Source organism: Somniosus microcephalus, chromosome 2 (assembly GCF_052327205.1).
Source record: "Somniosus microcephalus isolate GS21.2 chromosome 2, FLI_Smic_1.0, whole genome shotgun sequence".
NCBI lineage: Eukaryota > Metazoa > Chordata > Chondrichthyes > Squaliformes > Somniosidae > Somniosus > Somniosus microcephalus.
This window is the reverse complement of record NC_140988.1, coordinates 361,841,904-361,856,697: the sequence shown is the minus strand read 5'-3', so window position 1 is coordinate 361,856,697 and position 14,794 is coordinate 361,841,904. Positions and strand designations below refer to the sequence as shown.

Genomic DNA, 14,794 nt, shown 5'->3' with positions numbered 1-14,794 from the left:
ACCTCAATCAGGTCCCCCCTCAGCCTTCTCTGCTCTAAGGAAAACAACCCCAGCCTGCCCAGTCTCTCTTCATAGCTGAAGCGCTCCAGCCCAGGTAACATCCTGGTGAATCTCCTCTGCACACTCTCCAATGCAATCACATCCTTCCTATAGTGTGGCGACCAGAACTGCACACAGTATTCCAGCTGTGGCCTAACTAGTGTTTTGTACAGCTCCATCATAACTTCCCTGCTCTTATATTCTATGCCTCGGCTAATGAAGGCAAGTATCCCATATGCTTTCTTAATCACCTTATCTACCTGTCCTGCATGCCTTCAGGGATCTATGTACATGCACACCAAGGTCCCTCTGATCCTCTGTCCTTCCTAGGGTCCTACCATTCATTATGTATTTCCTTGCCTTGTTAGTCCTCCCAAAATGCATCACCTCACACTTTTCAGGGTTAAATTCCTCGTCTTGAATATACTCAACGATTGAGCCGCCACTGCCCTCTGGGGTAGAGAATTCCAAAGATTCACCGCCCTCTGAGCGGGCAGTTCAAGAAGATGGCTCACCGCCACCTTCTCAAGGGCAATTATGTGCAATAAATGCCGGCCTTGCCAGCGATGCCCACATCCTGTAAATGGATAAATTAAAAAAAAGGTGGTACCAGCTCACACAAAGAGGGTAGCTGTGCAGTAGAGCCAGTCGTGACGTCACTGCTATTAAAAAGATTGCCAACATCCTTTCAATTTTCAATTCAATTCAATTCAAATCGCTTTATTGGCATGACAAGTTACATCTTATGTTGCCAAAGCATCGAAAAACATTCATGTTTGTACACAAAAATACAGATCTATCCATACAGTGTATAAACAGATATATCCCTGAGTGTATAAATATACTTTCATATAATTTATATATACTCTTTTCTTATATTTAGTGGTTGTCCCTCTGTTTATGGCAAGCTGTAACATAGTGTGCCGCTAGTGTTACACAATTTCTCTCTTCCCCTAGTAGGTATGGAAGTTTTTGGTCGTCATTCAATTTTCTGAATTCCGGGCATATTTTTGTGAATTTTGGGTAGAAATTCTCCCTTATGCCCTGATATTTTCTACAAGCTGTGAGGAAGTCTCCACCACTCCCTGACTGCAGTGAGAGCATATCCTGTCCTCTCTTGGTAGCCGGGTCTGCCTGTGTCTACCTTTTTCGATCGCCAGGCTATGTTCACTAAGTCTGTACATTGTCAAGGTTTTTCTCAGTTTGCTATCCTTTACCATGGTCAGGTAATCAGCCATGTTATAGAGTCATAGAGTTTTTACAGCGCAGAAAAAGGCCCTTCGGCCCATCGTGTCTGCGCCGTCCATCAATCCCTGTCCAGTCTAATCCCATTTTCCAGCATTTGGTCCATAGCCTTGTATGCAATGGCATTTCAAGTGCCCATCCAAATGCTTCTTGAATGTTGTGAGGGTTCCTGCCTCTACCACCCTTTCAGGCAGTGAGTTCCAGCTTCCAACCACCCTCTGGGTGAAAAAGTTCCTCCTCAAATCCCCTCTAAATCTCCTGCCCCTTACCCTGAATCTATGCCCCTTTGTTATTGACCCCCCTACTAAGGGGAAAAGTTCCTCTTTATCTACCCTATCTATGCCGCTCATCATTTTGTACACCTCAATCAGGTCCCCCCTCAGCCTCCTTTGCTCCAAGGAAAACAACCCCAGCCTGTTTAGTCTTTCTTCATAGCTGAGGCGCTCCATCCCAGGTAACATCCTGGTGAATCTTCTCTGCACCCTCTCCAAAGCAATCACATCCTTCCTATAGTGAGGCGACCAGAACTGCACACAGTACTCCAGCTGTGGCCTCACCAGCGTTTTGTACAGCTCCATCATAACCTCCCTGCTCTTATATTCTATGCCTCTGCTAATGAAGGCAAGTATCCCATATGCCTTTTTAACCACCTTATCTACCTGTTCCGCTGCCTTCAGGGATCTATGTACATGTACACCAAGGTCCCTCTGACCCTCTGTACTTCCTAGGGTCCTACCACTCATTGTGTATTCCCTTGCCTTATTTGTCCGTCCAAAATGCATCACCTCGCACTTTTCAGGGTTAAATTCCATTTGCCACTTTTCCGCCCATCTGACCAACCCGTTAATATCATCCTGTAGCCTGAGGCTTTCCTCCTCGCAATTTACCACCCCACCAATTTTCGTGTCATCCGCGAACTTACTGATCATACCCTTTACATTCTCATCCAAATCATTAATGTAGATCACAAACAGCAAGGGACCCAGCACCGATCCCTGAGGTACCCCACTGGACACAGGCTTCCAGTCACAAAAGCAACCTTCGACCATCACCCTCTGCCTCCTGCCACTCAGCCAGTTTAGGATCCAACGCGCCAAGGCCCCCTGGATCCCATGGGCTCTTACCTTCTTGACCAGTCTCCTATGCGGGACTTTGTCAAAAGCTTTACTGAAGTCCATGTAAACCACATCCACAGCATTTCCCTCATCCACACACCTAGTCACCCCCTCGAAAAATTCAATCAGATTGGTCAGACATGATTTACCCTTGACAAAGCCATGCTGACTATCCCGGATTAATCCTTGCCTCTCCAAGTGGAGACTAATTTTGTCCCTCAGAATCTTTTCCAATAATTTCCCTACCACAGATGTTAGGCTCACTGGCCTGTAATTCCCTGGTTTATCCCTGCTACCCTTCTTGAATAATGGTACTACGTTAGCTGTTCTCCAGTCCTCTGGTACATCCGCTGTGGCCAGAGAGGTTCTGAAAATTTGTGTCAGAGCCCCTGCAATCTCCTCCTTTGCCTCACACAACAGCCTGGGATACATCTCGTCCGGGCCTGGGGATTTATCCACTTTTTGGCCTGCTAAAACCGCTAGTACCTCCTCCCTCTCGATGCTAATATGTTCAAGTATGTCACAGTCCCCTTGCCCGACTTCTATGTCTGCATCGTCTTTCTCCATAGTGAACACAGAGGCAAAAAATTCATTTAAAACCCCACCTACTTTATCTGGCTCTACACACAGCTTGCCACTTTGGTCCCTAATGGGCCCTACCCTTTCCCTGGTTATCCTCTTGCCCTTAATATACTTATAAAACATCTTAGGATTTTCCTTTATTCTGCTCGCCAGTGTTATTTCATGGCCCCTCCTCGCCCTCCTAATTTCCTTTTTAAGTATGCTTCTGCACCTTTTATACTCCTCTAGGGCTTCCTCCGTCTTTTGTCTTTTGTAACTGCCAAAAGCCCCCCTTTTTTTCCTAATGCATTTTTGTATATCCCTTGTCATCCAAGGTTCCCTTTGCTTGTTGGTCCCACCCTTGACCTTTACAGGAACATGTTGGTGTTGTACTCTCTCTATTTCCCTTCTGAAAGCCTCCCACTGTTTTGATGTGGATTTTCCTATAAGTAGCTGCTCCCAGTCCACTTTGGCCAGATCCTGCCTTATCTTATTAAAATCGGCCTTCCCCCAATTTAGAACCCTTATTTCCGGGCCGTCTTTGTCTTTTTCCATGACCACCTTAAATCTCACCGAATTATGGTCACTATCACCAAAATGCTCTCCTACAGACACTTCCACCACCTGCCCGGCTACATTCCCTAGAATGAGGTCCAGTACCGCCCCCTCTCTTGTAGGACTTTCTACATGTTGGCTCAAAAAGCTCTCCTGGATGCACTTTAAGAATTCTGCACCCTCTAAGCCTTTCACACTCTGACTATCCCAATTTATATTGGGGAAGTTGAAATCCCCCACTATTATTACCCTATTATTTTCACACTTTTCTGAGATTTGCCTACATATCTGTTCCTCTATCTTCCCCTGACTGTTTGGGGGCCTATAGTACATTCCCAGCAAAGTGCTTGACCCCTTTTTGTTTTTAAGTTCTACCCATATGGCCTCATTAGAGGAACCCGCTAATATATCATCCCTCCTTACAGCAGTAATTGACTCCTTAATTAATATTGCAACACCCCCTCCCCTTTTACACCCCCCTCTGCCTCGCCTGAAGATTCTATACACCGGAATATTCAGCTGCCAGTCCTGACCCTCCCTCAACCATGTCTCCGTGATAGCAACAATATCGTACTCCCATGTGTTCAACAACAACTTCAGTTCATCCACCTTATTTGCAAGACTCCTTGCATTAAAATAAATGCCTTCCAGCCCTGCCATATTCCCTTTTGCCTTCACATCTTTGCTCTGCCTTCCCTGCTGACTTGTTTTTTCCTCCGTATTTGGCTGTACATCACCCCCTACTATAGCTCCACTCTGTATCCCATCCCCCTGCCGAGTTAGTTTAAACCCCCCCCAGCAGTGCTAGCAAACCTCCCCGCAAGGATATTGGTTCCCCTCTGGTTCAGGTGTAAACCGTCCGACTTGTACAAGTCCCACCTGTCCCAGAAGCAGACCCAGTGATCCAGGAAACTAAAGCCCTCCCTCCTGCACCATCCCTTTAGCCACGCATTCATCTGTTCTATCCTCCCATTCCTATACTCACTAGCACGTGGCACCGGGAGTAATCCAGAGATTACAACCTTTGAGGTCCTGCTCCTTAATCTTGCCCCTAGCTCCCTAAATTCTTGCTGCAGGACCTCATCCCTCTTTTTACCTATGTCGTTGGTACCAATGTGGACCACGACCTCTGGCTGTTCACCCTCCCCCTCTAGAATGCCCTGCAGCCGCTCAGTGACATCCTTGACCCTGGCACCAGGGAGGCAACAAGCCATCCTGGATTCACGTGTACGGCCACAGAAATGCCTATCTGTTCCCCTTACTATAGAATCCCCTACCACTATTGCTCTCCCACTCTTTTTCCTCCCTTCCTGGGCAGCAGGAGCACCCCCAGTGCCAGGAAGCTGGCTGCTGCTGCCTTCCCCTGGTGAGTCCTCCCCCCCAACAGTATCCAAAGCGGTATACTTGTTTGAGAGGGGAATGGTCACAGGGGTTTTCTGCACTACCTGCCTACTTCTATTGCTCCGCTTGATGGTCACCCCTTTCCTTTCTTCCTGTGCAGCCCTTCCCTGCGGTGTGACCAACTCACTAAATGTGCTATCCACGAACTTCTCAGCATCGTGAATGCTCCACAACCCATCCACCTGCAGCTCCAGCTCCTCAATGCGGTCTGCTAGTAGCTGCAGATGGATGCATTTCCTGCACACGTAGTCACCAGGGGCAGTGTCCCTGAATTCCCACATGGAGCAGGAGGAGCACATCATGGGGCTGGGCTCTCCTGGCATGACTTACCCTTTATTAATTAATTTAAATTAATTTACTATCACCAATTAAAGATATCTCTAAGGCGCTTGTATAGTCTACCAACAGTACCTGCTACACCAGAAAAGACCCTAGTAACTATAAACTACAGAGTTAAAGTTTAAAAAAGAGAAATACTCACCAACCAATCACTTACCTGCTCCCTGATGACGTCACACACTGATTTCTTTTTACCTCTCTCCCTGCTGCTGAGCTGGTAAGCCTCGCTGGTCGCCGGTATTTGTACCCGGCTCCTCCTCTGCTGCTCCCGCTGCTCCGAGTGCTCTCGGGCCTCGCTGGTCGCTGGTATTTGTACCCGGCTCCTCCTCCGCTGCTCCCGCTGCTCCGAGTGCTCTCGGGCCTCGCTGGTCGCCGGTATTTGTACCCGGCTCCTCCTCCGCTGCTCCCGCTGCTCCGAGTGCTCTCGGGCCTCGCTGGTCGCCAGTTTTTATACCCGGCTCCTCCTCCACTGCTCCCGCTGCTCCGAGTGCTCTCGGGCCTCGATAGTCGCCGGTTTTTGTACCCGACTCCTCCTCCGCTGCTCCCGCTGCTCCGAGTGCTCTCGGGCCTCGCTGGTCGCCGGTATTTGTACCCGGCTCCTCCTCCGCTGCTCCCGCTGCTCTGAATGTTGTATTGTCTGTTTAAGGCCAAGTAGCAATTGAGTTTGCTTTGGGTTTTTGTTGTTTCTGCCCAATATGACAGATATTTTTCCTTTTGCTTGGCGACGATTGTGTTGGGTCGAATTCTTTGTGTTACGCTGTCACTGTCCTGGGGCTGGTTATTGTTAGTAGTGTTAGTAGTTACTTCACTGAGTCCCAGGACTAGTTTACTGAGGGTATTTTTCTTTATGGTCCTCTCTTGGCATTTCATGGCTTCGTAATGATAGCATTGGGGGTTGCTCATTTCTAGGTGTTTCCAGAATTTGGTGGCTCTTTTTTGGATAGTGATTATTAATGGATATTGGCCTAGTTCTGCCCTGCATGCATTGTTTACGGTTTTCCTTTGAGTCCGGAGGATACTTTTACAGAATTCTGCATGTAGGATCTCAATTGAGTGTTTGTCCCATTTTGCAAATTCTTGTTGTGTTAGCGGTCCCCACACCTCACTGCCATAGAGTGCAATTGGTTCAATTACTGATTTGAAAATTTTGAGCCAAATGCTAATTGGGATTTCTATTTGGATTGATTTTTTAATGGCATAGAAAGCCCTTCTTGCTTTCTCTTTCAGTTCATTCACAGCCAGTTTGAAATTTCCCGTAGAACTGATTTTTAAGCCCAAGTATGTGTAGCTAGTGGTTTGTTCAATTTTGGTTGTTCCTAGTGTGAAATTTATTTTGGGTCCCTGATGTCTGGATCTTTGCTGGAACACAAGGACTTTGGTTTTTTGGGGATTTATTGTCCGGGCCCAAGTCTGGCAGTACGACTCCAGCAGATCCAGGTTCTGCTGTAGACCCTCCTTAATTGGTGACAGCAGAACCAGGTCATCTGCATAGAGGAGGAATTTAACCTTGGATTCGTATAGGGTGAGGCCGGGTGCTGTAGATTGTTCAAGTAGTTTTGCCAATTCATTTATGTAAATATTAATGAGTGTCGGTGAGATTGGCAAGCCCTGCGTCACCCCCTGCTCCTGTGGGAAGTATTTTGTTTGTTTGTCTCCAATTTTAACTGCACATTTGTTGTTTGTATACATTGATTTAATTACATCATATGTTTTTCCCCCTACCCCGATTTCGATAAGTTTCAGGAATAAACCGTCGTGCCAGATGGAATCGAAAGCCTTCTGGAAATCTATAAAGCATGCGTAGATTTTGCTCTTGTTTTGATGAACGTGTTTGTCGATTAGGGTCTGCAGGGTGAAGATATGATCTAATGTTCTATAGTTTGGCAGGAATCCAATTTGGCTTTTACTCAAGACATTGTGCTCCTCAAGGAAGTTTATAAGTCTTTTGTTTATGATACTACAGAATACCTTCCCCAGGTTACTGTTTACACAGATGCCTTTCAACTGCCTCTGCTACTTCCCTCCCTTCCCCCAGCCCTAAACCAAAATTTGCATATTTCTCTAACAGGTTGGTACAATCGCTGATTTGCAAGTGTCTAAAGTCAACAACCAAGCGAAGGGAGGAAACGTTTAGTAGCCATGTGTTGGAGAAGATGCTCTTCTGGTTTCGTTATTAGTACGGGAGCTATGCCAGGGAGATTCATCTGATAGAGCAGCCTGGCACTCAAATATATAACTTTATTACTATATTTCATCTAAGGTTTTTTTCCTCTGATTTTTTTTGCCTCTCCCAGGTGATCACATGGTTGTGTTTGCGGGGGGGTGGGGGCTATGGGGTGGAATAAGGGTGGAAGAGTTCCGAAGTTACACCATGCCATGATGGGACAGGCTTGATGGACCAGCTGGTCTTTAATTGTCCTTTTTCATATTTTTGTATCTCTTACATGTAATGGATGGAACTGGAAGGTGACTGCCGCCATGTGGAATCATAGAACCACAGGAGTTCACAGTATATTACTTACAATTCTCATCCTCCTGTTTAAATCCCTTCATGGCTTTGTCTCTCACTATCTCTCTAACCTTCTGCAGCCCTACAACTGACCAACATAGAAACATAGAAATATAGAAGATAGGAGCAGGAGTAGGCCATTCGGCCCCTCGAACGTGCTCCGCCATTCAATGCGATCATGGCTGATCATCCAAATTCAGTACCCGGTCCCTGCTTTCTCCCCATATCCCTTGATCACTTTAGCCTTAAGAAATATATCCAACTCCTTCTTGAATATATTTAATGAATTGGCCTCTGCTGCCTTCTGTGGTAGAGAATTCCACAAGTTCACCACTCTCTGGGTGAAGAAATTCCTCCCCATTTCTGTCCTAAATGGCTTACCCCTTATCCTTAGACTGTGACCCCTGGTTCTGGACTTCCCGACCATTGGGAACATCCTTCCTGCATCTAGTCTGTCCAGTCCTGTCAGAATTTTATAAGTTTCAATGAGATCCCCTCTCATTCTTCTAAACTCCAGCGAGTATAAGCCCAATCGACCCAATCTCTCCTCATACGTCATTCCTGCCATCCCAGGTATCAGCCTGGTGAATCTTCGCTGAACTCCTTCCATGGCAAGAACATCCTTCCTCAGATAAGGCGACCAAAACTGCACACAATATTCAAGATGTGGTCTCACCAAGATCTGTGAGTTGTGCCAACTCAGGCCTCTTGCACATCTTCCACCCGCTTTTGGTGGCCATGCCTTCAGCTGCCAAGGCCCAGAGCTCTGGAATTCTCTTCCTAAACCTCGCTGCCTCTTCACCGCTCTCTCCTCCTTTAAGACCCTCCACCTCTCTGACCAAGCTCTAGGTCACCTGTCCCCATATCTCCCTCTTTGGCTCGGCAGTGAGTTTTGACTGGTTACACTTCTGTGAATTGCCCTGGGATATTTTTCTGATTTTAAAAGCAATATAAATGCACATTTACTTTTGCTGTTGTACAGGAGAATGTCATTTAGCCTATCGTGTCTGTGCTAGGGCAATCCGAAACTGATCAGCTGGAGTATTGTGCCCAATTCTGGGCACCACACTTTAGGAAGAATGCTAAGGCCTTGGAGAGGGTGCAGAGGAGATTTACTAGAATGGCATCAGGGATGAGGGGCTTTAGTTATGTGGAGAGACTAGAGAAGCTGGGATTGTTCGCTTTAGAACAGAGAAGGTTACGAAGAGATTTGATAAACATGTTCAAAATTATGAGGGGTTTTGATAGAGTAAATAAGGAGAAATTGTTTCCACTGGCAGGAGGGTTGGTAACCAGAGGACACAACAATAACAACAACTTGTACTTATATAGCAGCTTGAATGTAAAACATCCCAAGGCGCTTCACAGGAGTTTATAAGAGAAAACAAATTTGACACAGAATTAAGGTAATTGGCAAAAGAATCAGAGGAGAGTTGAGAAGATTTTTTTTTAACACAGTGAGCTGTTGTGATCTTGATCGGGCTGCCTCAAAGGGTGGTGGAAACAGATTCAATGGTAACTTTAAAAAGTGAATTGGATAAATACTTGAAGAGGAAAAATCTTCAGGGCTATGGGGAAAGTGGGACTAATTGGATCGTTCCTTCAAGGAGCTGGCACAGGCACAATGGTCCATAGGCCTATACTCATTGGAATTTAGAAGAATGAGAGGTGATCTTATTGAAACATATAAGAAACTGAGGGGGCTCGACAGGGTAGATGCAGAGAGGATGTTTCCCCTCATGGGGAAATCTAGAACTCGGGGGCACAGTCTCAGAATAAAGAGTCGCCCTTTTAGAACTGAGATGCGGAAGAACTTCTTCTCTCAGAGGGTCGTAAATTTGTGGAATTCTCTGCCCCAGAGCGCTGTGGAGGCTGGGTCATTAAATGCATTTAAAGTGGAGATAGACAAATTTTTGCAAGATAAGGGAGTGAAGGGTTATGGGGAGTGGGCTGGGAAGTGGTTTTGAGCCCAAGATCAGCCAAGATCTTATTGAATGGCGGAGCAGGCTCGAGGGGCCAAGTGGCCTATTCCTGCTCCTATTTCTTATGTTCTTATGTTCCCGTGCTGTGTGATTCTAGGATTATAGGCACGGCAGAGGTAGGTGACCGTGAAAATTTGCTGGGCTCTGGGGAAAGAGCGGGTGGGGGGGGGGGAGGTGAGTGGGACTAATTGGATCGCTCTTTCAAAGAGCCGGCACGGGCACGATGGTCGGAATGGCCTCCTCCTGCGCTGTGTGATTCTGTGATTCTATAATTCTGTGTTGCTCTTAGACTGGCTTCCCGTATCTTGTGGCGGATGGCGAGAGAGGGCGACGTTGTCTCTGAAGACCACATCTCATCCCTCGAGGAACTCCAGGACCACGTGGATGACCTTAGCGAGGAAGAGAAGGAACAGCTAACATTGGACGTTGACATTTTCCGCAGTTGCTGGCACTCAAACAACCAGCACTTTGACACGCAGTCCATATCCCACATATTTGGAGTGGTAAGTTGTGTGGAATCAGTGACCTCAGCCTACTAAATGAAGAACCTTCTAGAAATAACTTTCAAGGACAAAGGCAGTGCTGGGAGCTAATTCTTGTTATGCTGGGTTATTTGGTATTACAAATAGTCAGGTAAATTAATAGAAACATAGAAACATAGAAAAATAGGAGCAGGAGTTGGCCATTTGGCCCTTCGAGCCTGCTCCGCCATTCAATATGATCATGGCTGATCCTCTATCTCAATACCATATTCCCGCTCTCTCCCCATACCCTTTGATGCCCCTTGTGTCTAGAAACCTATCTATCTCCTTCTTAAATATATTCAGTGACTTGGCCTCCACAGCCTTCTGTGGTAGAGAATTCCACAGGTTCATCACCCTCTGAGTGAAGAAATTTCTCCTCATCTCAGTCCTAAATGTCCAACCCCGTATCCTGCGACTGTGACCCCTCGTTCTAAACCCCCCCCACAGCCAGGGGAAACATCCTCCCTGTATCCAGTCTGTCTAGCCCTGTCAGAATTTTATATGTTTCAATGAGATCCCCCCTCATTCTTCTAAACTCTAGTGAATACAGGCCTAGTTGACCAAATCTCTCCTCATACGACAGTCCTGCCATCCCAGGAATCAGTCTGGTGAACCTTCGCTGCACTCCCTCTATGGCAAGTATATCCTTTCTTAGGTAAGGAGACCAAAACTGCACACCGTACTTCAGGTGTGGTCTCACCAAGGCCCTGTATAACTGTAGTAATTTGAAATTCCAATCACTGTGGCGCAATGGGTTAGCACCTCCCACCTTTCACCACTGGGATCTGTGCTCGAACCCAGCCCAAACTGATGGGATGATTAGAATGTTTGGATGCAAATGAATTTGGGCATTCTGAGCCAAGTCTCGAGTGGGAGTGGGCCACACCACACATTGGCTTGATTTGGCACAAGGTAATCTCATTTAGAGAGACCACGGTGACTGGTGTGGGAGATTGAAATGGCAATCTGATGCAAGAGGGGCCCTTCTGAAGTTGGGCTAAAATTCCTTGTAATGAGAACTGAATTTCCACTTCCACTTCCTTTTGACGGCGCTTTATGTAGTCTCGTAGGTGTAGAATTTCCTGGAGACATAAGTGAGTTGCACCATTATTCACGGTGAGGCATAATTTTGTGGGACTTTTGCGCCGCTCCGCCAATACATGCAAAGCTGATTATCCTAGCTCCGACCCCCCTCCCCCAAACCCACCCCCACTCGGCCCCAGTTAAATGAATATCTAAAGCAGTTTTATCTGGTCATTATCACATTGCTGTGTGTGGGACCTTGCTGTGTGCAAATTGGCTGCTGCGTTTCCTACATTACAACAGTGACTCCACTTCAAAAAGTACTTCATTGGCTGTAAAGCACTTTGCGAAATCCAGTGGTCGTGAAAGGCGCTGTGTAAATGCAAGTCTTTCTTTATTTTTTATTAAGTCACTGGCGATCGCAGCTTCCTTGAGAAGGTGGTGGTGAGCCGCCTTCTTGAACCACTGCAGTCCATGTGGTGAAGGTACTCCCACGGTGCTGTTAGGGAGGGAGTTCCAGGGTTTTGACCCAGCAACAACAACAGCAACAACAACTTGTATTTATATAGCACCTTTAAAGTAGTAAAACGTCCCAAGGCGCTGCACAGGAGCATTTTAAGACAAAAAATTTGACACCGAGCCACAGAAGGATAAATTAGGGCAGGTGACCAAAAGCTTGGTCAAAGAGGTAGGTTTTAAGGAGCGTCTTAAAGGAGGAAAGAGAGGTAGCGAGGCGGAGAGGTTTAGGCAGGGAATTCCAGATCTTAGGGCCTAGGCAACAGAAGGCACGGCCACCAAAGGTTGAGTGATTATAATCAGGGATGCTCAAGAGGGCAGAATTAGAGGAGCGCAGATATCTCGGGGGGGGGGGGGGTGGGGCTGAAGGAGATTACAGAGATAGGAAGGGGCGAGGCCATGGAGGGATTTGAAAACAAGGATGAAAATTTTGAAATCGAGGCGCTGCTTAACTGGGAGCTAGTGTAGGTCAGTGAGCACAGGGGAGATGGGCGAACGGGACTTGGTGCGAGTTAAGACATGGGCAGCCGAGTTTTGGATGACCTCAAGTTCACGTAGGGTGGAAGATGGGAGGCCGGCCAGGAGTGCATTTGAATAGTCAAGTCTAGAGGTAACAAAGGCATGGATGAGGGTTTCAGCAGCAGATGAGCTGAGGCAGGGGCGGAGACGGGCGATGTTACGGAGAAGGAAGTAGGCGGTCTTTGTTATGCTGTGGATATGTGGTCGGAAGCTAATTTCAGGGTCAAATATGACACCAAGGTTGCGAACCGTGTGGTTCGGCCTCAGTCAGATGTTAGGGAGAGGGATGGAGTCAGTGGCTAGGGAACAGAGTTTGTGGCGGGGACCGAAAACAATGGCTTCGGTCTTCCCAATATTTAACTGGACAAAACTTTTGCTCATCCAGAACTGGATGTCGGACAAGCAGTCTGAGAATTTATATACCGTGGAGGGGTCGAGAGAAGAGGTAGTGAGGTAGAGCTGGGTGTCGTCAGTGTACATGTGGAAACTGATGCTGTGTTTTTGGATGATGTCACCAAGAGGCAACATGTAGATGAGAAATAGGAGGGGGCCAAGGATAGATCCCTGGGGGACACCAGAGGTAACGATGCGGGAGCGGGAAGAGAAGCCGTTGCAGGTGATTCTCTGGCTATGATTAGATAGATAAGAATGGAACCAGGTGAGTGCAATCCCACCTAGCTTGACGACGGTGGGGAGGTGTTGGAGAAGGATGGAGTGGTCAACCGTGTCAAAGGCCGCAGACAAGTCAAGAAGTACAAGGAGGGATAGTTTACCTTTGTCACAGTCACAAAGGATATCATTTGTGACTTTGATGAGAGCCGTTTCGGTACTGTGGCAAGGGCGGAAACCTGATTGGAGGGATTCAAACATGGAATTGTGGGAAAGATGGGCACGGATTTAATAGGTGACAATATGTTCAAGGAATTTGGAGAGGAAAGGGAGGCTGGAGATGGGGCGGTAGTTACAAGGATGGAGGGGTCAAGGGTTGGTTTTTTTGAGGAGCGGGTGATGACGGCAGATTTGAGGGAGAGGGGGACAGTACCTGGCGATGAAGGAACGGCGATATATTTCCAAGTCAGGATTGTGTGTGACTTGGAGGGGAACTTGCAGGTTGAATTGGGGTAAGTATATCTGGAAAATGTCAATAAGATGCCTCCTCAGCTGCCTTTTCTCCAGTGTAGACATTTCCAGCTTCACTAGTGTCTCCTCGTGATTCACCATGTCATGTAAGGACCCAAACGTATTCGATAAATGAATCAGAACTGACTATTGAGCTGTCCCGATGGGTCAGCTGGTGAGTAACCAGGAAAATCACCAGTCTATGCGACAACTGACAGAGGCACTCCTGGGTTAGGGAGTCCCAGCTCCTGATCATTATGCACTGCCTCTTGCTGGAAGTGCGCAGTGTGTGAGGAGAGGATCAGACGCGTTTGTGATTCCCCTCCACCTGGGTTGAATAGCCTGCTGATACTTCCTGTCTAGGCTTATAGATGAGGGATGACCATTTAGGCTAGGCACTGATGGAGCTGTAGAACTGTACTCCAACAAATTTGAGTGGCACCAGAAAATTGTTTCTGAATGCTGGCCAATAACAAGACATCCTTAATCCCGCTGTACTCGATAGGCATTTTTACACTGGAGTAGGGTAACCAACCCCAACACCGTTCTCCCTCTGTTGGCTGCTGTCCATAGTGAAAATAACCCAACATTCTAGGAATCAACCTGTAAACAAGCATAGCACAGATGCCTTTAAGGCTAAGCTAGATAAATACACGAGGGAGAAACAAAAGAAAAAATCAAAGAAAGAAAGACAGAACGAAAGAGAGAAAGAGAGAATGACAGGCAGACAGACAGACAGACAGGCAGACAGGCAGGCAGACAGACAGACAGAGAGTTGAATTTATAATGCTCATTTCACGACCTCAGGAAGTCCCAAAGTGAATGAAGTACATTTGAAGTGTAGTCACTGTTGTAATATAAGAAACACGGCAGCCAATTTGCACACAGCAAGCTCCCACAAACAGCAATGTGATAATAACCAGATACCCTGCTTTTTTTTGTGATGTTGAATAGAAGGATATGTAGATAGGGCAAGATCACATAAGGTGGGAGGAGGCTCGGGTGAGCATATATATCAGCATAGACCTGTTGGGCTGAATGGCCTGTACCTGTGCTGTAAATATTATGTAATACTGTGTAATATTGCTGGTGTTCTGTTCAATTGGAGTGGAGGGGGAGAATTCTGAGTCATTTCATGCCATAGACTTGCGCCCAGTCGAAGCTTGGCTCAGACTGCTGCCGTTCAATTCACACAGGACCGTTACAGCTGGTAGGGACAGGTGGCTTTCACCCCATTCATTTTGGGGCTGGATGAAAGGACAATGCTCTTAAATGTTTGCACAAGTCATCTCCTGAACAGGCGTTCATCCAGTGGAATCAGAGCAGAGCCATGCAGAGTGATTTCAG

The 14,794-nt window shown here is 46.9% G+C and overlaps 1 protein-coding gene across 2 annotated transcripts in view; it reads left to right on the top strand.

Annotated features, from left to right (window-relative positions):
• LOC147123730 (histone-lysine N-methyltransferase Smyd1-like) overlaps positions 1-14,794 on the top strand; it is a 110,799-nt gene that overhangs the window by 37,440 nt on the left and 58,565 nt on the right. For both annotated transcript variants that reach the window (XM_085975552.1, XM_085975551.1), the window contains exon 3: positions 10,036-10,249. In XM_085975552.1, the coding sequence (XP_085831678.1) occupies positions 10,036-10,249 (214 nt within the window). The remainder of the gene's footprint in view (positions 1-10,035; positions 10,250-14,794) is intronic.